Raw genomic sequence first — 26,054 nt, 5'->3', positions numbered from 1 at the left:
GAAGTGGCTTCACAGGGGGAACCAGAACCAGAACGGGGGATTTGAGAAACCATAAAGAAACGTTAGCGCAATGTAACTTTGGTGAATTCATCTAATCTAATGGAAGTGGGGATTGATTCAATGTGAAGGCGCGCCCCTTTGAAGCATGTTGATGTTTCTAATGCAATAGCTCTGTTGTAGAAACGTAGCATTCCTCTCTACCTTACAGACAGGGCTTCACTGTACGTTTGAGAGGAGCGGATGCGTGATAGGGTCTAATCCCGGAGATCCCAGGTTGACACTTCTTCCAGTAACCAGTATTTGAAGTGTGAGATTGGAGACTGCGGCGTTTGACTCCCTGACATGCTCCTTATCTGAAGAAGTTATGTTCAAATTGATTTGTGGTGTGTTTTTTTGGGGGGTGGGGGGGGTCCAACAAGGAACCATGTTTGTAGAGAGTCCAGAAGAACCATGTGTATATATCAAAACAAGAGAGAGCATCTGATCTATAATTTCACCTGATGGTGGGTTTGATTTCCTTTGTGTCCATTGTCTTTTATTGCATTGGTGTAAATAGACATTGGGCGTCATCACCTTACATCTATGTTGTTGTCAGCGTTCAGGTGCACAGGTTTTGTAAAAAAAAAAAAAAAAAAGTTCCCCTGTCAGCAGCGGACTTGTGGCTTGATAAACTCATTTCTGGCGCTGAAGCAGGATTTTCCAACCAGTGAGGCCACATGGTCAGCTCTCATGTGCTGACTCGCTGAGAGTCTTGTTAGTGTTTACAAAGAAAGTGAACCTAACATTGAGTTTGATTAGCTGACTCAGCAGTGAAAATGACTTTCATGTGATGATTTGCTATATATAGTGCTCGATCACGTCAGCGTCTTTCTGCCTGGCTGATTAGAGTCAGCATTATGGACTCTTTTTTTGTTTGTTTGTCATGTATACAAGCACACATCTATTTCCTTTATCTCCTCATAGAAGTTAGTGTCCCACTGTTCTCCCTTTGTGTCGCCCCGGTCTCTCATTATCACATACATGCGGAGATCATCTGACCTGCTGCTTGCACATATGGACATGATGTGATGCAACCTTCGAGCAACCTTTCACACTCTCACACACACACACACACACACACACACACACACACACACACACACACATCTAGCGTTGAGTTTTGTGTCAAAGGAACTCACATACCACTTTAGGCACCCTTTATAATGGCTTTACATGTTGTGGCTAATGGCTTCGATAACAGTTAATAAATGTACTAATGCCTCATAGAAAACTTTTAAGCCATTAATAATGAACACTTCTGGGTTGCCAGGTTGTGACTGATTGGACTTACCTTCTGGAAAAGGGCTGCAGGAGGAAATGGAGCAAATATAACTGCAATTATTACCAAACGGAAAAGGTTTTTCACAACCTGGAAACCCCAAATTTGCTCTTATTAATGGATTATAACGGATCTATAAAGCATTCTTAAATTATGTTCTATATTAATAAAGCCATCACAATGCCCTTTAAAAAGAGTGCCTTATGAGAAAGTGGTACATAAATCTGTCTTAGCTATACACAGTGGATGTCTGCTCTTAACCATCATGCACTGCTTCTTCCCCTGGATGTCCCAGAATGAGCCATACTGCTGCTGCTCAGTGTACACCGGCCCAGCATGCCGTATCCCCAGCTCAGCTGTGAGCTCCACTGGGACTGTTTGTAATGTGCCATGGACGAACCCCAGCACTTAAACACTGTAATCAGAGCCAGAGCAGGATATTGGCTAAATTGCACATGAAAGCAGGGACATTTGAAGGAAGCTTGAGCACTAAATATTATGATAAATTACGGCCTAATACGAGAAGATAAGTCACAGCTAAACAAGAATAATATAGGCTTGCACGCAGCGGGGGAGGGAAGTGCGCTTTTTATATTTGAAAAACACACGTCAGAGGTATCTATAAACATTTGATAAAACAGTCTCACCTCAATGTCCTTTTAGTTGCTGTTCTCGTGCTGTCAATCATGTCACATGATCATGAAGATGCCAGTTGTTGTGGAACTGTAGATGTTCAAATTTCCATCTGTTTCTGAGCACTTTAAAGACCCTGAAAACTGAAGTATGTCCCCATAACATTAGATATTCATGACTGAATAAACAACAATGAAAGTTAAGATTTGAAAACCAGTTATTGTTCATTAAAACAACTTGCAGATCTGCTTCATGAGGACTGTGTGGGTGTGTATTGATCAGATTTGATACATAGTAGCCTGGCAACATGAGCACACAAACAAATGTTTTTGATATTGATTCAAATACTGTGAATGCACAGATATATATAATATATATATATATACATATATCATCTTCTTTCATATGAGCCCAGAGGAGCACAGACAAAAACAGCACTGACAGAAATCTCTCATGTGAAACAACCAAAACTGTTGCAACTTTGTCTGAAGATTTTGTGTATACGCAAAACCCCATTATTTATAGTGAGAAGTTGATTTATAAAATTGGTCTTCAGGGCCTTTACGGACTTCTTGTCCATGTTGGCTTATTGGTCATATAATATAAGTTAGAATATCTTATAAGTTATTCTTTCTATAAACATGTTTCTGTGCTGCCTTTGTTGGCACATTCTCACAAACTCAGCCTTGTGTGTAATCTCTTTATGAAACAGATTTAACATTTGAACACTTAAAGGAATAATTTGACATCCTGGGAAATAGGCTTATTCGCTTTCAGAGTCAGATGAGAAGATTGATACAACTCTCATGTTTTTACATTGAATATGAAGCTACAGCCAGCAGCCGGTTCACTTAGCTTACCACAAAGACTGTTAACAGGGGGAAACAGGTAGCCTCTAAGGTAACAAAACCCACCTTTTTACATGTTGATTTGTGTGAGGATTAAACAAACATGATAAAATGTCTAAGTTAGAGGTGCTGGTAGGCTGATTTTGTACCTTTGGACAGAGTCAGGCTAGCCATTTCCCCCTGCTTTATGCTAAGCTAACTGGTACAGCTACTGGCTCCAGCTTCATATTTAACGAATTTCCTAAAATGTTGAACTGTTCCTTTAATTCATCAGCTCATCAGCTCATCAGCTACTAAAGGCAGCTGAAGACTCGACTCTGTGTTCACTGATGTTCAACTTTGAGCTTTTAATCTGAAAATCTCCACCCTTACACAGTCTGCATTAGATTTGTCTATCATCCACACCTCTCATCCTCGCCGTTAGTTTGTAAGAGCACCCCCCCTTCACCCCACCCAGTCCCATCACCACCATCCCCCACATACCATGCACCTTCACCCCTTCAGCCCCCCCCCCCACTCCTCCCGAACCCCTCTAAGTGGATACCCCACAGGAAGGGCTTCTCCAGGGGGGAAATGGGTCCCAGATGTCTGCCTTTGTGCCACTATAGGCTCCTCGGGAGGGATGGAGCCGTGGACGGGTGGGTATGGGGTGGAGGAGGAGGAGGAGGAGGAGGGTGTAGTGTGCTGTGTGCAAACATCAATAACAGCAGCCAGGAGGGTGAAGAAACTCCCGGGGTGAAGGTGAGGAGGAATTTAATGATTAGTTCCTTTTGTCAGGCCAGTGTGGATTTCCAAACACATCATTTATGATTGGTCACACTGCAGCACTCCTACCAGCTGAGTGCGTCACAGCAGCTCGTCAACCTTTCGGTGTGTGACGGTAATTGAATTGACTGCATTACGAACTTAAAGAAACTGTTTTCCCTTTTTTTTTCGTTCCTGGAGAACTTCAAAAGTTTCAAGATGGCCGCTCTTCAGGGTCAGTATTTCAGTCAGGACCAAACCATATGTTGAAGAGACAGAAACAGACAATACATCGGACTTCTTTGATATTCAAGAACTCGCCCCCACCCACCCACCACCACCACCACCACCTGTGTGAGTGTGTGTAAGCCAATATATACTGATATATATTGATGTGTATGATCTATTTTCAGCTCCAGAAAGGGTTAATTATGACCCCCGTGGAAATAAAACGAAGACGAGAGCAGGGCCTGAGTGTTTAGTGAAACATTATGTCAAGACTCTGACAAGGAAATGAAATGTGCAACATCAATCAGCCTATGAGGACAGAGATCAAACGAGCCTCCACACTCCTGCATCTGGTTCTGTTTGGACAGCCTCACTTTTTTCCCCCTTCTCCCTCTCCTTTCTTCTCCTTTTCTTTTTCCCCTTTTCTTATTCTTCTTCCATTCTCTCTCTCTCTTTTTCTCTCCCCTTCTGTTCTTCTATGCGCCACGACATTCCTGAAGGCCTACTCGCTTCGTTAGATCATTTTTTCCATGATGGTGGCACAAAGCCACGCTTTCGCTAAAGGTAAGCGGCAGCTCCACGAGATTAGCCTCAGCAACAATGACTTTCCTGTCCCTCCGCTGTCTCCACCGGAGCTCCCAATAAGCCCCAATTCTAATACCAGTTAATCCTGGAGTTGACTTAGCCTGTTATGTAAATACAACCTCATATAATTCACTGTCTCTGTCCATGGGCTTGCTTTGATGGCCAGATGAGTTTTTTTTTTTCTTCTTCCAAGTTGATTGAACCCAACTGGGATCGAGCTACTTTCCATTCAACGTCCCTCTCTGAATGAAATGTAAACCAGTGCAATCATGGGGCTCATCAAAAATCTTCTCAACTGCTCTCTGCACATACGCTCCTTCAAATGCCGCGGCAATCACACCCAAATTGTCGGCTAGAAGTTGTCAAGCGGCGTCATATGAGGTTTACTTTCAACCCAAGAAACTTTTGTTGGTAAATAATACATGTTTCTGATGCAACTACTAAAGAAAGAAAAAAAATGTTTGGAGGTGTTGAAATGTAAAGGCTACCATTAAGCATGCTGTCATCAAAAAGTACCAAATTTCTGCAGCTCAGAGCAGCGGAAAACTCCCCGCAAGATTTCTCCACACATGAGTCACTCAAGTCATGACGCATGAAGGTATAAACAGACACAATGTTGGGAAACTGATTCAGATTCAAAGGTAGATTTGCGCAACATTTAGTCATTTGTTAAAATTGTCGGTTGTTTCTACCTTGGTGTCTGAGCACAGATGGAACAAGCGTGTGCTGCATCTCGTCATTTTCCCAAGAAGACCTGTCTGCTGTGTCATGACGGCCGTCGTGCAGAGAATGTCTCTAAGTGGCTGCAGACCCAGATGGGTTCACGGTGTGGAGGTGGAACATGTGTCGGCTCTGCCCCGAGGACGTGGATGGCACAATTAGGTGCTCTCTCACCTCTGCAGACTGAGGTCACTGGGCCACTGAGGTCAGGAGTTATTTAGGGTCCTGTCTGTGCTCCCAACCTGACCCAACGTAGACGACTGAGACAGCTGACGTCAGCAGGGATGTTAGAGGTGTTTATTCACTAAGAAGCAAGCACTGGTTAGGTGTGAGATAACAGATGTCTTTGCAGGTTTTAGTTCAGTGTACATCGGTGTTAACAGCGACAATTGTATGTCAGGAAAAAGCTCATCTTGTGACATTCTTTCCCGGATGCGTGCTTGCACAACCTCACATTTTCTCTTAGATCTACTTAAAGCTGCTGCGGCCAAACTGATTTCTGAAAAATCCTTTTTTTTGGGGGGTTTTGCAGGACTTTACGGTCTGTCATGGCAAAATGTATAATTTGTGCCATTCATAAGCATAAATTCCACATTATAAAGTGCATTGTTGAACCTATAAATCCTCCTTCAGTCTTTTAATCTGCAGAAGTTTTAGAAGACTTGGTCGTCACATTGTGACCCGCGGTTTAACATTTGTTTTTATAGTGTCTGGTTATCAGCATGATAAAAACCGTGGCAGACAAATGTTAGTGTGAACTCACACTTGTTCTCATGTTAAAGGACAAAATGAGCACCACATCAACGCACATGATTTATGACTTTTATGTTGCACACAAAAAAGCTTTTTTTTGTGTGTTCATAAAAATACTGTATAATAATTATTAAATATTAAAGTTTACACTGATGACTGACAGAATTAAAAGGTTTAGATTGATTTCTGTTCTAATAATGATTTGATGAAAGAGAATGGAGACACAAGGGTGCATGCGGACTGACGCTCCAGCCCAAATCTGGAACCCATAAAGCCTCAGACATCTCTGCAACATTAGACACAGCACTTCTTATTGGCTGAGAGGGCCACTTACCCCCTTCCTCCATCACCCGCCCCGCTAACGCACACTTCCTGCTTCTCTGCCTGGCTCAGGCCGAGCCACGCCCTCTGGAAGTCCGCTGAGCCAAAGAGAACTGCCCGCAGGCCCCGGGTTAGCGTTTGGGTATAAAAGAGGCGGAGGTGGACCTGCCTGTCAGATGGTTTGTTGTTGTTCTGTCTGCCAGGTTGAGAGGGGAATGTGAAAGTGAGAAATTTAACAAGGTAACCAGGAAACAGGGCAGCCAGAGCGACGTCCAATCCGATGGAGCTTCAGAAGCCGTAACTTTCTTTGACGAAAGAGAAGACTTTTCTTACACAAGCTTGTCAAGTTCAGGTTTGTTGTCGTTTAGAAAAGAGCGTCTTCCTGTCTTTGCAGTGGAGGCTGAAAGGTTGTTGGTGGACAGTACAATGAGAGAAGAGGTGTCCTGCACCAACTCCCCTGAAGGAGGTCTGGGGGCCAGCGAAGAGGAACTGGAAAGAGGATCAAAGAAGTCCCACCAACAAGGAAATCGAAAACGTTCCCCTTACCCCAAGAAGGACAGCCTCGGTCAGGCAGAGGAGAGCAGCACAGGCAGCCCCAACAGCCTGCTGCCGTCTGGGCCAAAGAGACCGAAAAAAAGCCCGCAGTCGACGGTGGTGTCGTTGGCCCCCACGTCGCTGGGCCCCAGGCTTGACCAGCCCTTTGAGGACCTCCACTCTCAGCGCGTCATCGCCAACGTGCGGGAGCGTCAACGCACTCAGTCCCTGAACGACGCTTTCGCCTCTCTACGCAAGATCATCCCCACGCTACCTTCAGACAAGCTGAGCAAGATCCAGATCCTGAAGCTGGCCTCGCGCTACATCGACTTCCTCTACCAGGTGCTGCAGAGCGACGAGATGGACGCCAAGCTGGCCAGCTGCAACTACCTGGCCCACGAAAGACTGAGCTACGCCTTCTCTGTCTGGAGGATGGAGGGGGCTTGGGCCATGTCCGCCAGCCACTAGGATCCCATCGAATCTCTCTCCTAAACCCTCTCGTGTCCACATCTTCACCCCACCGCCTCTGTCTGTGTTTGCACCCACTTCCTGACCCTCTGAATTCTTCCCTTCTCGGTCTGATCTTAACCTTTTCATCTCAAACCTTTGCACACATTCCTGCTCCATCTGTGTTGCTCCACAGTGATTCACTCCATCTCTACACCAGATGGATCTTTGCAACTGAAACCTCTCACAGCTCACCCTGTTCCCCTCCATTGTTTCCACTGCTTTACCTTGTCTGTCCTACAGTTTAGTCCAGTGCAACAAGACGCTCTGCTGCAGCCCCTCAGGTATGGACCAAATATACAAACACTCACACACACACACACACACACACTACAAACACAAACATGCACATGTGCACACACACGCCTGTATTCACCATGTCATCAGTGAATCAACATGTTTAATGTGTTTTGGTATTTCTTTCCTTCAAAATAGTCTCCAGAGTGTTTCAGTATCTTATCTGTAGCCTTTCAGCTCAACAAATAAAGACCTCAAATGCATTTCACAAACAATACAATCTACAACACATCTACAAATCTGTGCTGGTCACTTATCAGAAGATCCTGTTAAAATAAAATAAAAACATCAACATGTTCTAAACTTTGATTTTATAAATCATTGTGAGACGTGCAGCATATTATGAAAAGGCTAAAGACTTTAAAGAGAAGTTGTTGCACATTTATAACTGCATAAACAGACGTGTTTATAAATGAAGAATAAAATCTCAACAGACTTGTAAACATTTAAAATGTGTGTGATTACAACACATCAGCACATGCTGAGTGGGCCTCTGTTTACATACAGTACTTATTAGTTTTGATATTTACAACGATCAACTTGCATTCAGGTGTGTAAATATACCATGAACTTTGTATATTTTTATTTTCTTTGAAACTCCGAACATTTATGCAAATATACAAAAAAATGTTCTCCAAGGTATATAATGATATTTTGGAAAAAAGTAATCAACTATATTACCATACAAATATATATATATATATAAATATAATTCTGTTGTTCTAGTATGAACATGTTTTGTTCAAACTGAATCCATTATCTTCAGTAGTGAAGATAGTCAATATAAAATGATTACTGAGCACTATAACTGCTAAACTTATTTTATTATTATTATCTTTTTTTTTTTTTTTACTGATTTTGGAAAGTGCAATATGCTGTTAATTATTGGCTGATATTTAGTTGTTTCTTACACAAAACTGATTAATTGATAAATGTTTTGTAGCTCAGATAACAAAAAGTAAGTTATCGAATCAAAGCAAGTGTTGGTTCTGTTTGTGCAAATTATTCTGACATTTTGGGTGGGACTCCTGCAAAACAGATGTCAACAACAAGAGACCTCTCCTGTTAAATAAAAGTCATTTTCAAAAAAGAAAAAATATATATGACAAAAGTAAAACCCTGATACAAACAAACGCTAACTGACACGTGATACAGAATCTTTCATGTGGGATTGCAACACAAAATTCTTCACATGAAATTATTAAAATAAAAAATATCAACAAATGAGATGTAATGCAAATAATAATTTTAACATCAGACAACAAAGTATCAAAATATTAGTAAAAAGAAATAAAAGAAACGTCTCTGAATTCAGTCCAAAGTATATGAACAAACCTCTGCATGTATAGAAACCTTTTTGTCCTCGCAAATACATGAATTATAAACTGTGTGTGTCTCAAACACTTTGATCAACAGGAGCGACTCTTCTGTAAAGTCCTCAGGTTGAAGTGGAAGTCGTGGCCTCAATAAATAACATAAAAACCCCCCACAATTAATACAACAACTGCGATAAGGTTGAACATTGATTTTAAGAAAGCACTTTGGTTGTTTCACTTTTTTAACCAAAATGAACCAACTGCACGTTATCGTCATCGTAATCTAAACTCTGCAGCTTTGACAGACCTCTGATGTGTTTCAGACAAATGTTTTCCTCCAGAATCTGTAGGATTGACTTCACACAGGGTCTGTTTTTTTTCAACCATTTTTAACAGACACCAGATTCCTGCACAGGTACAGCATGAAAGGAGCAAAAGAAAGGGAGAGTGAAGAAAAATAAGTGGAGGCACATCTCCCTCCCCCCCCCCCCCTCTCTCCCCTGCAGCCTTGCCCTCTCTCCTCAGGATCTTGTATCGTGCAATCAGGCCCCGCCGGGGCCCAGACAAGCAGGAACCTTTAGATTGGAAACAGTTGTGAGGTATTAGGAAGGTGTGTGTACCAGGGTTAGGGTCAGGCACACGGACTTGTGTGTGTGTGTGTGTGTCAGCGCATGTACATGTGTGTACTGGTGTGTATTTGTGTTTGCAGTGAGCTTTAATTACCTGTGCAGCAGCAGCAGCGCGCACCAGCATGTGTGAGTGTTTACGTGTGTGTATGTGAACACATCTGCAGATTAGTAAACAGGAATACACTTGCAGATGTTGTTTCAGTGATTGTATCTCTCCCATCTTCTGGTTTTAGTTTTGTGAGACTCACAGTTTCATTTTTGCAAAAAGGCAGCCAGGAAGTCTTCAAAATAAAATGACAACATAGCAAAGATAAGCATTTAAATAAAAAAAAGAGTGATGGGCTAAAATGTGACAAGGTGCAGAGACGCTGCTGTGCTGCAGGGAAATCCACACTTTTTCATCAGATGACAGGTCAAGGCAAACACATTTCAAACTGGCACACACACTGACACAGATCTTTGAGCAGACATTCGCACAGAGTTACACATTATTCAGTGTGCAGGAATCAGTGCATCACAAACGATACTACAAGTACTGCTACACAGGCTACATCCAACATATATACATTACACTGTCCAGACGCACACACATGCAGCCGCCGGCCATGTGCACACTGCAGGTGTTCCACTCCGCATTATTATTAAACCTCCAGTGGCCCCTGCAGCAGACGTCGAGGGCTGGAATGCCAAGGCCCCTGCACGTGAAAGCAGTTCGTCCTTGAACGCAGCGCGGTAGTTATTACCTACCACTTCGCCTGCCCTGCCTGTTATCATCAGCTCTGCAGGGGCCGCCACAATCCGAGGCCTGAAAACTGACCTGAACGTCTAAGTTTAGGAGAGAGCTGAGGTTAGAAAAAGTCTGAGGAACATCAAAGACAGAGTGATCGTGCATTTGTGTGTGTGTGTGTGTGTGTGTGTGTAATTTAAAACAGGGTGTATACATGCATTAAATGACATGTATATTAGTGCATCACTCATATATGTGAATACCCACAGAATGTCCAAAATATCGAGGATATTATCTAAATATTAGAGTTGCAGCCTTTTTTTTTTTTTTTAAGTTTTCTGAACGCTTAAAAAGCCTGCTTCTCTTTATCCACCGTGAGGGGATGGACAAAATAATTGGAACACTTTACAATTTATCAAAGAGTGTATTGTTCAGTCAGAAAGATCTCATTTTGTCATGGTTGTTGAGGCTGTAATTCATGTCAGTGTGTTGGATTGCAGTAAATTATAAGGTGTTCCTGTTATTTTGTCCACAGTTTTTACTAAGAAAATAAGTAGATAACTGGTTTGAGCTGGGTTTACACCATCAGTGTCTCTGTAATATGATATTTGTTTTTAATATTTTCCTTGAGAGTTGACAGCACACACACCATCATGAATGCACAGCGGACAGTTTTGTGCATTTTGATGAGCATGATTTTAGGAAGTGTGGGTGTCTGGCTCAGGATGAGACTTTCAGAATGAGAGGATTGTTCTGTTTGAGTTGGAAAAAACAAAACTCTCCCTTCTGTTTATACTATAATCAAAATGCCTGTCACTGCTCTTTTCCTCTGCCGGAACCCCTGGCTCTGCTGCGTCCATGCGTGCATGTGTGTATGTGTGTGTGTTTTACAGTTTGGACTGACCAGCTGTTGGATGCTCTTCTGTGCATATTAAATCTCTGGCTTTCACTCCGGACTGATCTGGGACCAGATGTAAAGTCTTCTGCGGCTCATCTGCGTTTTAAAAGCCTCGTCCAGAAGTTGTGGCTTCTGATAGTCATCTTTATTTTTAGAGAGCCAAACTGTGAGCCGAGCGCAGGTGGGAGAGTTGTGTGTGTGTGTGTGTGTACGTTTGACTGCTGCATGCATATGAGCTTGTGCATGGATTTGTATGTGTTGGCCTTGTTCAGACAGCTGCAGGGATAGAGAGCCATGGAGAAATGACTTCTGGTTTGACACGTAGGCAATGAAATGCCACACAACGTTGGTCCAAAGTGCATCAGGACCTGTCAAATATTTACATGCGCATACAATTCACAGAAACAAAGAGTTATGTGGGATTTAAAATAAAAGTGCAAAAAAAAGGACATGCTCCCCAAAAACTTCCAGAAGCACCTTTAAATGTGTTTTCTTTAACAATTGTTTCTTGTGAATCTCTTGTGTTTTGGTAGGCGATTTGAAACCTGTGCAGGTGTGGCGGACTCCGCCATTACCAATAAAAACTACGATATAGAGCGATAATCACTGAATCTAAATACATTGAATGGCTACCTCAGAAAAAAGCGTTTCATTTTAGCAAAATCTGTCAGGCAGCTGTCAGGATTCTAACTTTAACTATTTTAGAACCAGAGAGTTTTTCTTTTGGGTAAAAAACAAAAAAGCTAATACAAACAGCAGAGTAGCGGTCTGCACTTTGTTACATTACGTGTCTTTCAATTTACACATTCACGCTCTTATAGCAAAATGAAAGTCATGTGACGGGATGACACCCACAAACACATGTTGAACTCTTTCTTGCTTCTTCTTCTTCTTCTTCTTCTCTCTCTGTCTTTCTTGAAGCACGGAAAGGCACACTGTAATTAGGGAGAACTCAGAACGCTCCAGATGAAATGTTTGCTTGTTAAAACAAGAGAGGAGAAGTTAAGGAGCTGTAGGGATTTTTCCACTTTCCACTCAACAGAAGTGTTTGTTTGTTTGTAGGCACATTTTATAACCTCAACACACATCTCAAAGACTGTTGTGGAGTCAGTGTCAGAATGACACACTAGTTAAAATGTCTTCTTATCTAAAAGCATTAGGATGTTAACTCATCTCTGTGTTTCTCATCTCCGCAGAAAACAGACCAATGGAAAATTCTCTACACTCAAAGAAGAAATCTGTTCCTGCCTCACCAGACAATCCCCCCCTTTTTTTTTGATCTTTAGAAAACCTTTTTTTCTCCCCTCTTTCTCTGGACACGTGCTTGACTCATGACACCGAGATGTATTCCCGCAGCTTGACTCTAACAGTTTTCACTTTGTGTTTCTGAAACGCCGGTGAGGAGACACGACAAGTCAAGCGCTGAACATTTTGAATGATGAAAACAAGAACAAAACAAACAAAACAGCTGGCCTGCGTTGACAATGAAACAAAATGGCTGCTGGTTCGAGTGCCTTGGGTAACACCGTGATAACCATCATCCACCCAACTCTTCGCATCGGATGACTCACTGCCAGACAGACATTAAGATGACTAATGATAATGGCAGAGTGATGGTTAGAGGGCGGTCACAGCCAATGAATGTTTACAGCTAAAATGCTAATAAGCTAATCGCTCTGGCTCTCAAAGCCCCGTCTTGTGGGAAAAAAAGAGGAGCACGAGGAATCTGACGCAGATCTTCTATTTTGTTGTGCTGTAGTAACTGGATAGCTTTCTGCGTATTTGGGGGGTGGGTGGGGGGGGGGTTTAAAGAGTATGTTTGTGAAGTTGGTGTATGCACACTGTATTACTTTAACTCTGCTCATGCTTTACACTTTGGCTTTAATGAAAAATGTCCATGGGAAAATGTCTTAAACCACTGATCACACTTCAGCCACTATTCAACTTCTGTTTACCTTCACTTCAGTTATTAGAGCGTTGCAGAAAGTTGTATTTTAAAATGCAAGAAAATCTGATTAATTAATGTACATCTTTCCTGCAGCTTTAAGAACTATCTTTTCAAACTCGCTGTGAGCATTTCTTTGAATAAACAATGCAAAAGTAAAAGCAGAAAGTTTCTTGTAAAATGTGCCGAAGTGATGATGAAGTGATTCCAGCCATAGTATAGAGGATTCATTTGAAACCATAAGTAGTCTAATTACTGTTTGATCATGTTTCTTTTGTACTGTTTTGCATTTGCTTTTCATAATCTTTATTGTGTCAACTCCTGTGGACAATAAAACTTTTCTCCGTGCTGTATATGAGTGTAATATTTTGATAATCAAAGGAATAATGCATTATGTGGTGGCATTGAGTAGTAATGCAGATATGAAAGGAAGCCGGGTGAATTTGCTAAAATAAAATAATACAAGAATAAACTAATTATCTTATTCAAATGTGTATCATTTACTTTTATTAAGGATTTTTTTGGAAACAAAAATAGTAGAAAAGACAAAGGCAGACAAAAAAATCAACACAAAGTCATTATGTACACTGTACAGAAACCAAATCAGAGTCAGTTATAAGACAACTGGAGTTTGCCTGCAGTTTTAATTAAGATCCAGTTTGTTAAGGCCACCTTCACACAGGTTGGTCAGCATGACACTTCAAGGCACATGGGCTGATAATTTGGTCTCTAAGTACGCACAGGGTTCATTTTTGATATCAAATACAAAAATAAGTCATTTGCATTAATTAAGACAAAAGATAAGACATTAGATAGGTCAGGTCACTGTCATGAATGTAAAACTACATAAAGCTACACTCCTGTGTCGGACTGTCCCACATGATGTGCAGCTGAAACTGCTCCACGCTCTCATTAGTTTTTTTTCACATTTTCATTACATTAACAAAGATTTGACAGGTTTTGAGTTGCATACACAATGCAACATGAAGAAAGAAAGAAAGCAAATATACTGTATTTAAAAAAAAAAGAATCCATAGCACCGTCAAAATTGTGTTAGACATGCAAAGAGCACTTCAAAGACAGAATGTGAATGTATAAATAGAAGTCGTAGTTTTTTTTTTTCCTTTTTTTTTTGAGAAATTAATTTGTTTATATATCCGTCCTGTGCTTTTGGTTCTGTTCAACTGTTTGGATTAAAAAAAGAAACATTCACAAACTCTTCAAAGTCTTTGAAGTTCTTTAAGCCATGCCAGTCCATGGACGGCACATTGTTCTCATAAACTTTGGTTGCGCTTAACCTGTGTCCAATTGCACTGTGTGGATATTCAACTATCTCAGTATTATCGCTCCATCCTAACTGCTAAAATGTTGATGTTTGGTCAGGGAGCAAAGCGTCCCCGACGAACGTCGCTACATCATTGACAAATGAAGGACATGTCGGTTTGTCCTTGTTATCAAAGAAATCAAAGTATAAAATACATTTACAAAATACAGCAGGAATGCTCATCCACAGGTAGAAACACTGGTCCGCTTAACAAACATGATCAACGTTCAGATTTTAAGACCCAAGTCATTCTGATCCTCCCTTCCTGAGGGCGCTGAGTGTGTGATTGTCATAAAGTCTCATCCAACATGTTAAAAATCTCCTGACAGAGAAGCTGTGATCTGCATTGTCACATAAACAATCATTTCTGAGTGGTCACGCTGCACTGAGGCATCATGGGTGATTGCTTTCAGGAGCCTTTCAGAGTGATTACTTCCTCCCGTATTTTTCTCCAATGACTAGAGGTATCAGCTCTTCATTGTGACTAATGCCACCAATACAAACTACAGTATGTCTACACATTTAAGATGCACTTCATCAAAGACCGCCGTGTCTTCTTCTATCTGCCGGGGAGTGATAACAATTACCGCAGCGATCGAGAGTCTTGCTGCATGTGCTCGCCCGACAGGCCAAGAAAGAAGAAGAAGAAGAAAAAAAAAGATTTAAGAAAATATGTGGACATACAAAACAATATAAAACATGTGTATCTCAAACATCACTGTAGCTTCACTCTTACTGGATCTCGTGCTGACATTCACAAAAAATGTGTGTCATAGGTCGAATGAATGTGTATTCAAATAAACTAAAAATATGAGCAAACAAGATGCTTGATTGTCAACATGGCCGCGTCTCTTCCATCTTGTCCAGTTCACATTACAGAACAGTACAGTGCAAAACCATCACAAACATTTCCTTCATTGGATCTTTGTCACATGCGGACAAATTACACCATCATAGCGGGACGCATTTTTTTAAGTGCAGAGGATACGTCTGCTCTCCTTCACTGCCACGTCCTGCGGGGACGACTCCTTCCGCTCTGAGTGATTGGCTCCAGTAAGCCGAGGTGACCTCTGACAACGCCTTCAAGGCTACGACGGTCCGAGCGGTCTCTCGCAGGCCTTGTGGGAGTCTTTTACAAGGTGAATGTTTAAAGTCACAGAGCTGCGCTTTGTCAAGTGTGTGTCCGTGCTACGTCATGTTATCAGCTCCCAATGCTACAAGAGAGTGAAGATCCTTCATTAATCTGCCTCTGGTTCAGTTCAGAGGCCGATGTCCCCTTCAGGAAAAGCCTGTCGAGGCGTCATGAGAATATGAGAGTAGTTTCTCTGTGTGTGTGTGTGTGTGTGTGTGTGTGTGTGTGTGTGTGTTTGAATCAGAGTGGTCAGACTGCAGCCAGTAGTAATGCAGGTGGAGGAGTTTTTGTGAGGTGATGAATACAGTGGTCGAACTGAGGAGGACATCTGCTTCCAGTGATGGTCCAAATGCATAGCTGTGTGTGTGTTTCCTTTGAGACTTGGTTGAAGGCAGCTGTCAGGAGACTCTCCTTCAGAGAGAATCACCTTTGTCTGTCAGTTTTTCTGGCTGTTTCCTTAATAAAAGAGAGAAAGGTTTTATGATATATGAAGTGCGGTAGTGTGATGTTGCTGCAGCAGAAGATATTAAATACGGCGGCGTCCCTACTTGTCAGAGGCGATGACTCCCATCGACAGCGAGGCGATGGCGCTGACGGCCTCACTGTCCGAGTCTCGTCTCAGCCGCCGTCTCTGCGCCTGCAGGTAGGAAAGATCCACTGTGGCGGCCGAGTCCTTCACACTCTGCCAGTACTCACCTGCAGGAAGCAAGGAGGTGAAAAAGAAATAAAGAGGAGGAAGGAAGGAGAAAGAGAGAAAGATTAATGGCCTCAGTTGTTCAGTATTTCAGTGCTGTTTTCATCCTGAATGGTTCCTTGAGGGAAAGTGCCTGCACTGAATTATTAAAAAGCAGTGTTTGGTGTTTGATCCACCAGTTGTAGCTGTTTGATCTGAATATAAGCACTGACTGTGATGTAAACAGCCCGGGGGCTAAATATCCATGTTGATCATTTCAGAAATGTAAACTCAAATTCAATCTGTTCTCTCAGGGTCTCCAGGCCTGAGTCCTGTGACACACAGTGGAAGTAAAATCAATCAGTGTTGGCAAATGTGTTCCTCTATGAGCATGTGTGTGTTCTGGCTGTGCATGCAACTCACATATATTTCACCCCGGGCCTAAATTATGGGCTTAACATTCTTGTGGCTTTGCAAATATTTTTAATTAATCTAATTTGGTTGGGATAACATTTGTGTGCAATCAGGAGGGGATGTTGCGAAGGTCGTGTGCCAGAGAAGTGTTTGAAGATAATTGGAGCCAGGGCGGCCGTGTGTGCGTGTGCGTGTGTGTCTGTCTGTGTGTGGGACGGCTGGAGGGAGGGATGGGAGACAGGGGTGTAAAGGAGGAGAGGTGGCCGGAGAACAGGAGGGACAAGGAGACAGAGGGAGGTGCTAAGTGGAGAAATAAAGAGACCAAAGTTATAGAGAATGAAAATGCAAAAAAAAAAAAGACTTGACAGCTTGTAAAAATATAAAGAGAAACAGATTTTTTTTCCTGTTAATTGTGACTGATGGAATCGTCAAACTAGAAAAATGGATCAAAAATTTAAAAATATTTCCATAACTTGAACAATAGTCAATTTAAAAAAAAATCAAACCGCAAATGTTTTGATGTAAAATGAAACGTTGCGATAATAGCAGATGCAAACAAGTTTTCATTTAAACTACATAATAAAAATTTCTTTGGATGCCTTGAAATGTTGACTGTAAAATCCCTGTAACTGGAGTAAATGGAGTTTTCCTCGTCTGAATTGAAAGTCTAAAGATAGAGGATGTTGTGTGCTGTACAAATTGTGCAGAAGCCCTGCGTCATTTGGGGCTATATTAATACAAATCGACTTGACTTGATATCCTCCCTTGTATAAGGCGGTGAACATGGTGGTAGGACTATCAGCTGGGGCAACAGAAACAGGTGTATTTCTTTGATCTCATCTTCAAATAAAAGCATATACTTCAGCCAACATCAACCCTTTTTCTTGTTGATGTGTATTGGAAGCCATTTATTGTGACATTTCAAAAGTTATGACTGACCTCAGAGAGAGTGGGGAAGTAAAGACAACTGAGACAGTTAATGGAGGTGGAGGAGAGTAAAAGGGAAATTGTGCAGTTGCAGGTTAAATAAAGACGGCAACAATTTTCGAGGAAGAATGGAAACAGCAAATGAAGGCAGACAAAACAAGTTTTGAATTGTTTTTGAATTGAATTGTTTTGAAGTGTTTCAAACACTTGCAAACAACTCGTAGAATGACTAGTAGACAAAAGCAAAAGCACCAGTTTGTGAATTTAATACCTAGGACCCCTTAAAGAAGTCAAAATCAAAATTTGGGGGGAAATTGTTAAAAGCAAATTATTTCTTATTTATCCATATTGCAAAAATGATTTTCATGTCTGAATGTTGAAAGGTGAGGACCAACACAGACTGACAGTGAACATGCAGCTGATGTAGCCTTTACTGGTGCTGCTCCAGCTGCTGGCTTGATTTTGGAGACGTGTCAGTGTGTGTCTATGCCATCGAGTTTGTCTCCTCAGGAGGAAACACAAGTGAAAATCATTTTCTAAAACGTGGAGGGTGTTTCTGCCTGAGCAATCTGCAATCTCGCTGTGTTTTTATCTACTTATCTATTTGTTTAGTTCCTTGTTGTGCAGCCCTACAGTTTTTGCCTGTGCTGCCCAGCAGCCCGCTCAGAACACTTGATTCGCCTGCTAGTCAGGTTGCGAGTCTGGAACTGATTTAGGATAATTGCCGGTAACGGGTCGGTTCCAATGCTGAGCTTTGCAGGTGAGCGGCGGGTTTGCAAAACTGGAAACGTGCAGGACTCTTGACAGAAGGGTGAAAAATTGTTGTGTGTTAACATGTCGCTAATGTTGATGATTTATTCATTTATCTATTTATTTATCTTTGAAGTACTGCCCACAACACAAGCCCCCCTGACTGTCATAGAGTATTTCACACACTGATCAGCACATTGTGTTGCTGGTTGTTCAACTAATTGTTCTACTAGTTGTTTCAGTTGAGATTTCTTTGTTTATGCATCCAAGACTCATTACGACAGAAAACACTTGAAAGTGTGTATGTATATATTTCGCTACAGGTTGTGTTGAGGTGTCAGTTCTCACCCTGAACCTGGATGACTCTCTGCAGCGACTGGACAGCATTTTCACAAGGCTTCTGGTCCAACACGGACTGGGACAGAGGCTCCACCTGGGACACAACAAGCGGTTAGAGGATGGAACATACTGTATATCTCTACCGAAACACACGTACTGTACGTACACACACACGCACATCTCACCTCCATGCCCAGCAAGGCACTGACGCAGGCTTCAGAGGCATCGCAGATGGCTTTGAGGTCATGTCCCCCCTCCAGAGCCAGGACCACCCGACCCCCGGCCAGTGACATCAGCTGACGGGTCAGGAAGCCAAAACCTGGAAGAGAGCAACACACAAACACAGGTTGAGCCAGATAATGACTTCCTCCCTAGATATTGATTAACGATTAAAAGCTTAATTCAGTGTGAAAGTTAGTGTCATTTTCCACACCAGCCTCGAGCTCCTCCTTGAATGTTTACATGCTGGTGTCAGAGTGCCATTCACCTCAATTCATCATATTATTATCATTATCTATTTATTATTTAGTTCCGGAAAACAAAGATTTTCTCAACTCAGAGCACAAACAAACTTTAATTTCTCTCTGAAGTTGCACCCTGGAAGTTTTGGTTTGTTTTGATGAAAACTGCTGCATCACATCTCCTGATGCTAACGTCTGACATCAATACAAAGCAGACTGTTCAGCTGTGAAAGAGCATTTATCAACCTGAAAATAGTCTGTGAGGAATGACCAAGCTTTATGATTTGTCTCACAGATTAATTGGAAGTACCTATTAACACAATCTGGCTTGGTGTCTGCTATCATGCTGCATTCACAATAAGGTTATTAAAATAAAATGCAGAACAACTAAATATTAATTCTAACCAGAGGAAAAAAATAAAAACAAAACAGGTTTGTATGAGGCAGAGGTCAATGAGGAATTTCACCGACACCACAGCACCACAATGAAACAATGAATGTACAAATGAGTATGATGGATTTCAGACTGCACTCTGTGTGATGTTAACAATAATTCACATCTATGTCCATGTCTGTGTGTAAGAGTATGTCAATGTGCACCGCATGCGAATGAGGGGCTGATTGAGCCTTACACTTGGCCGTGACCTTGTAGCCTCCCAGTGATGACGGATGTCCTTCGACGGCATCGAAGCCAGCCGACACCAGCACCACATCAGGGGAAAACTCGTGGGCAATGGGCATCACCACGGCTCTGAGGAGGGAGAGAGGAAACAACACGCTGTAAGCCAAATACTGGATCGTATGTTATGTTCATTCAAGCCCTGTGGGCCGGCTGAAATTAGATAGTACATTTAAGAAATCATGTTTTCAACAGGTGTTTACAATTTGTGAAAAAATGAGAACTTGGAATAGTGAATACTAATAATAATGTGAGAGAGAAAGTCATTATGGGATTGATCAGAACATCATCAGAACAAATTGAAAGAGATTACTTATTGTAATGAACACAATGTTAAGTTGCCTGTAAAGTTAAAAAAACCCCCATCAAACTGAAATCACTGCATAGTTGAGGTGATTGATTTGTGACTGGAACACTTGTACAATGTAAGACTCTTTTCTGGACTGTTAACTGCAAACATTTACTTCATTGTAAACTCAATCCATTTGAAAATGATGAAAGATAAATTATCAAAGGCCATGTTCCAAGTGCTTGATGTCTGTTCTTGATCCACTCCTGGTAAGTGGCCAACACTAGAAGGTGGGGTAGCTCCCAGGTGTGAATGTATGCAACTGTTTAAATGTGAAGCAGAACAGTGCTGAACAAAAAAAAAAGAGCTTGAGCACTCTGCAAACCTTTCCTGGATATATAAAGTTCAAAAACAAGCAAAGACTCACAACGTTAGGCAGGTGGCAAACACTGAAGAGTTTCTGTGTTTTTTTGCGAGTGACACAAGCAGATAAAAATGAGACCCTTGACATATCTGGACTGAGACGCCCACATAGTGTATACTCCACTCAGGAGAGACCACTTTCCTCGCTTCTATGCTCTCCTGCTCACTTCCTCTCCTTTCCTGCTGCCAGTTATTTAGCAAGAACGCACGGTCCATGCCGCGTTTGATTCTCTCTCTCTCTCTCTCTCTCTCTCAGCGGCAGTTCAAAGGCGTTTGTGTGCGTCTGGTTCCTATTAGGAGCTCGTCCCTCTTCTCACGTCACTGACAGCCAGCCATCTGGGATCCATTGGGCCTAATTACGCCGCCTTTGGATTCCCTAACAATGCACCCCCCACTTCTTCTCCTCTCTTCTGCTCCCCTCTCCTCCATAGTTTGTCATTCGTCAGTAGCCACCTAGAAATGCACATGAAAATATGTGCATGCACACATACGTGCTATACACAGGCCAAAATATGGGCATACTCTATGCTCTTCCTTTGAAACTGGATGTTACATGTGTGTGTGCTGTGCTACCGGTGATTAGACTGACCTTAAATCCTGACCACCTTAGTAATTCTCCACACATACAGACACACACACACACACTACGTCATGACACTTAATCTCAACGCAGCTGAGCTTTCTCTTGATTGTACTACAGTCCCACCACCACTCTTGACCACAATATTTCCCTTGTCACTAACACACACCCAAAAACAGACACACATCATCAACAACCGCACTCTGGCTTGTTTTCTGTTCCATCCCGAAGAGAAACGCACAGTCTGGAACAACCCGTCGTCTAAATCATGTATTCAAATTGAATTACAGAACTGGCACCAGGCTAAATACTTAATTGCATAAACATGAATTCATGATGCGTTAAATTTTGTCTGTATAGCGTGTTATGCATTTATTCGCACCACTTAATCCACAGAATGGTGGCAAAGTCCACTGAAAAATGATTCAAACATTTGTGTAGTCAAACATTTGTGTAGTGTGTTTTTACAGAAATCTCTGCAGTTTCATGCATTTTGCTTCTTAAAAATCTTCACTGCAGTTTTTCAAATCCAAATGACATTTTTACTGTTATTGTGGATTTTTTTTGTCTTAATTAGATAGTTGACACTGACAGTGGCAGTAAACATGGGGTTGTTCCGCATGATGACATATGACAAAAGTCTTTGGCCGGATATGTTCCCCGGACATCAGAGCTCCATGTTATGTGCCTCAAACCACTGGACCACCAGGACGCTGCTTCTCCACAGAGCTTTGATACAGGGCAAAGTTTCGACACAATACGGTACAGTACTACAGTGTGGTTAAGTGAGGAAGTTTTACACATGAAAACACTTGCCATTTCCCAAACTGGAGGAAAAATACCAAAACCAGACGCCTGCTCAGGAAAAGACCAGTTGTTTCTTAATTAGCATCCAGAGCTCCAGTAAACACTGGACTTAGTGTTTCCGAGCCTGCCTATTGGCTCTATGGACTTTACCAGTATGGGTTAGCTCATTAGCATCTTTCCTTTGACGAGGCGCCCACCCACTGTGTCTGCGGCACGCAGAATCGGGTACAGCTCACATACTGTTTAATCATCTGGTGGCGAGCCAGTGTTGCTGACAGAAACACTTTGAATTCATTACAGTGTAGAGCACAACCAAACTATATTCATTCAGGAAAAATAGCTTGAATGAAATGAAAAGTGTGGTGAGAGCAAAAGTGTGTTTCACCAACACCTCTGTGTATGGTTTTGTTTTTAGCTCAACAACTAAGGAATCAGATATGAAACCTACTTGAGATACTACAGTGAACAAGATCCAACATTGTAGTATAAATAAATAAAGTATGATAAGTACAAAAGTACTGTATGTCCATATTACAGGTGTTGGATTCCAGTGAAGATGGGACATTTTGAGAGTGGGACAATAATGGCTTATTGTTTGTCCTCCCGGCACACACACTTGTCATTCACATCGTTGAAAAAAATTCCTTATGAAAGTAATATGTTTTCTGCCTTTTCTTGACCTGGTCGTGTTCTCCAGTCTAACATCATGGTACTTCACTGACGGCATAGGTGATGTGAATAACAACCTTGAGAACAACGTAACTCATTTGATTTGAGCTGATGGGACGTCTACGTATTTGATTGGACTGACAATGGCACATGAATGGTTTGGTATAAATGGTTTTCATACTGCAAAAACACAAACTGAAACTTATGGCTACCTAAAAGGTAGTGAAACATAGTTCCCAAAACGAAAATTCAAAAAATGTCACGCTTTTGTAAATGGTCGACTGCAATTCACGCAACAATATCTAATTTGTAACAAATAGGATTGAACAAGCTGAAACACCAGAACCGACCAGATTTTAAATTGTCAGGCATGACAGTATGGAAAGAAATATGATGTGGCTAATGGAGAGAGGTTGAGTTCATTCTTTACCTGAATGCAGCCAGGTACTCTGCATCACTCATGGGAGGGTTCAAACCCCCTGTCCATCCTACATTCACATTGAAGCCCTCGCCTGCATCTGCACCCACCTGGATGGAGGGAGAGAGTGGGGAGAGAGAGAATGAGACTAAGAGAGAGAAAGAGTCTCTGTGAATGTCAAAAAAGTTAATGAGTCCCAGTGAAAGTTGAGAAACTGCGTGACGATGACAGATTTGTGTCAAATGTTCACAAAATCAACACGGCTGTTGCAAAACCTTGCATTGCAGCAATCGAGGAAAAGTGACTGAATCTCTTTAAGGCAACACCAGGGAGTGATTATGATTCCTAAATGAAAGACGGATGGCTATTAATTCAACACCCCTGTCCCTCCATTTTGATTTTGATACAATTTGTCAAATGGCCTTATAAATCACTCTGAGCCACAACAGAGCTACACCCGTTTATGATTCCCAAGCTTTAGGCTATGGCTATACTGGGAAAGATTTCACATTTGGCAACTGCAGCCTGACATATAAAAAACAATGTATTAAAATCACATTGTTGTAAAATGTTCTATTTATATATTGAAAATATATTATTTGTATATAATTGGAATGACTGTGTACTTTATGTTCTGTATATGGAAGTTTAGCAGGTTTGGTATATATGACATGTCAAATAAAACATGCATGTATACTCCCCTCATACCACACACTGTAATTGGTTTTAGTGGATATTTTAGCTGTACTGAGATTGGCACGTACTCTCAAAATGCCAGGCAGCGTCAATGGAGGTTCTCTCAGTTTGACCTCACATATTTGGGGCCAAGAGTGAACTGAGGCCCGTGTCTTGGAAAAAAAAGTTTAAGGATTCCTGCCTCTCTCTTTGTAGTCTTGCTAGCAGCCATTTAGCTATTCTCTAAGCTCTTCACCATCAGTCAATGTGTCAGTTTGAGGGGAGAATGAGAAGGTTGATTGACATATTCTTGGCAACAAGGTGTGGTAATTTCCTTTGTGTGTGTGTATAAATGTGTATGTGTGTGTGTGTGTGTGTGTATGGGTGTGAGAGGATGTTTGAAAGAATGCTGATGAGCATCGCAAAGCGTCTGTCTCCATTCTTCTCTCAGTGGACGGGATGTTCACAGGGCAAACGAAAAACACATGAAGCCTTCTGTCCTCTGCCAACTGGTAATGTACCCGCATGCACACGCATGTGCACACGGACACACACACACACACACAATTCCTGATATTGCTCCAAGTCTCTTACGCTCCTCTCTGTCCTCTTTCTCTCTTTCATGTTTCAAGAGTTGCTGGACTGGATTAGGCCTTCGCTGGTTTCTGTGTGGTACTCTGCACTCTCTGTTATGGATATGACATCACACCCCTACCCCATGGTGTGTTATATACCTACACGGGGGACAGCGAGACTCCAGAGGTTTACCACACAGCTCAACAGAGGTTGAGGGGCCACTTAAGGCAAAGCCACATCCAAGCCAGCAGAACGTTTTATGTACCGTCCCTCATCAGGGGATTTTATGGGAAAACATTGACTATTTTATCCTCATTATTGTGGGGGAGGATGGGAGAATAAGAGGAGGGGATGTGGGGGATTGAATGGGTGGTGGATGCCACCGTGGGTTGGGGTCAATTTATCTGACTGGGGATAGTCATCACACTTGGTTTCTGGTAAGACCGCAGGCAGAATTCATAGGCATCTCAATTTCCTGTATTCAAACATAGGCATGCAATTCGACTGTACACATCCTGTTGTGAAGTTCTGACATCCGAAGCCCTGGAATTTCTTAAATAAACTCGAACTATGGAAATAAACCTACAGCAGACACACAAAATCAAAGTGTGATAGGCTTACGGTGAGTTCACTGGCACTGGCACACAGCAGCATTTGCAGCTAATGTGATATTCTGAATTGTATTTCAAGTTATTTATGTTAAGCCTGAAAAACATTAAAACTATAACAGAAATTCTAAATGACTCTGACAAGACATTTTCAGATTAAACTCGAAGACAAGCACTTTGTGTTCCAATTTATATTGTAACCACCTCAAATTACAGAGCCACATTGCATGGATTCCAGCGGTATTAGTAAAATATGTTTGATCTAATCATGACAGCTCAGATTGTAGTGTAATCCTAAACGCCTGTAATCCATAAGGTTACATTTTTTTCTTGTGCAGTGCAGACTCTTCAATCATGAAAATCAGTCATCATGACCAAATTGAGGATATAATTGGGGCTTTAAATCATGTAGATTATTCCTGGATTTATTGTTACAATCATTCTTCCTGTTTTGACAAGTATATGATAAACACAACGCTTATAAGCTCCCTAATGTCACACTGGAATCACAAAATTACCAACTATTTCTATGCCAACATATCTATATTCACAAGAGACATGAGTGGTATCACTATGAACTCTGTTATTTTACTTTGACTCCTAAGAATACAAATGTCTGTATTATATATCTAGAATCTACTCAGATCACCTACCCTACAAAGAGAACCTGTGTTATATAAATGTTTCTCATGTGTTGTTCTCAAACTATTGTGTTCACAAGAATCTAGGTACATTCAGAGACACACAAACACACACAAACACCCAGACATCACCATGACAACATAAACAAAAGCAGAAAAACACAAGCTCTGCAGTGGAAGACTACCTACCTCACTGGGATGTCCACTACCAGGAAAGAAGTTGCCATCGTCATAGCGATGTAGAGAGATGTAAAGCACATTCGGGTCATTATAGAAGGCTTCCTGGGTGCCGTTGCCATGGTGAACATCCTGGACAATGATTGGATGACAGGTTAGGAAGTTGCCAACGCCTGAAGCAGGTATTTCACACATAATTAAAACATTGATGGAGTCACATATTTGTTCAAAACAATCTAAATGATCACAAAACGTTATAAGAATTAATTGTCTATTCATTTATTTTGAAGTATACATAAAACATTTAACCCAAAATCCCGAAAGCAGGGTTGTCAAACCTGCAAGGCATTTTCCTGTCAATGGCAAATGTCCTTTAATCTTAAAGGCTTTTTGATGAAGCAGGTAGTAATTAGTGTTTGATGCAGTAATACGTCAGCACGATGTGTGTAAAGACATGGTGCAGGCTCATACACACACACATGGTGAACA

The 26,054-nt window shown here is 41.7% G+C and overlaps 1 protein-coding gene and 1 pseudogene across 1 annotated transcript; one reads left to right on the top strand and one right to left on the bottom strand.

Annotated features, from left to right (window-relative positions):
- The first annotated feature begins 6,576 nt into the window (after positions 1-6,576).
- Positions 6,577-7,152, top strand: LOC139282860 (twist-related protein 2-like). Its single transcript, XM_070902759.1, has one exon. The coding sequence runs from the start codon at positions 6,577-6,579 to the stop codon at positions 7,150-7,152; it is 576 nt and encodes a 191-aa protein (XP_070758860.1).
- Positions 7,153-13,630: 6,478 nt separating this feature from the next.
- Positions 13,631-26,054, bottom strand: part of LOC139282541 (histone deacetylase 7-like) — a 40,973-nt pseudogene continuing 28,549 nt past the window's right edge.

The sequence above is a fragment of the Enoplosus armatus genome, chromosome 3 (assembly GCF_043641665.1).
Source record: "Enoplosus armatus isolate fEnoArm2 chromosome 3, fEnoArm2.hap1, whole genome shotgun sequence".
In the NCBI taxonomy this organism is placed as follows: Eukaryota; Metazoa; Chordata; class Actinopteri; order Centrarchiformes; family Enoplosidae; genus Enoplosus; species Enoplosus armatus.
Note: the sequence above shows the minus strand (reverse complement) of the source record. Positions and strands in the feature narration are given on the sequence as shown.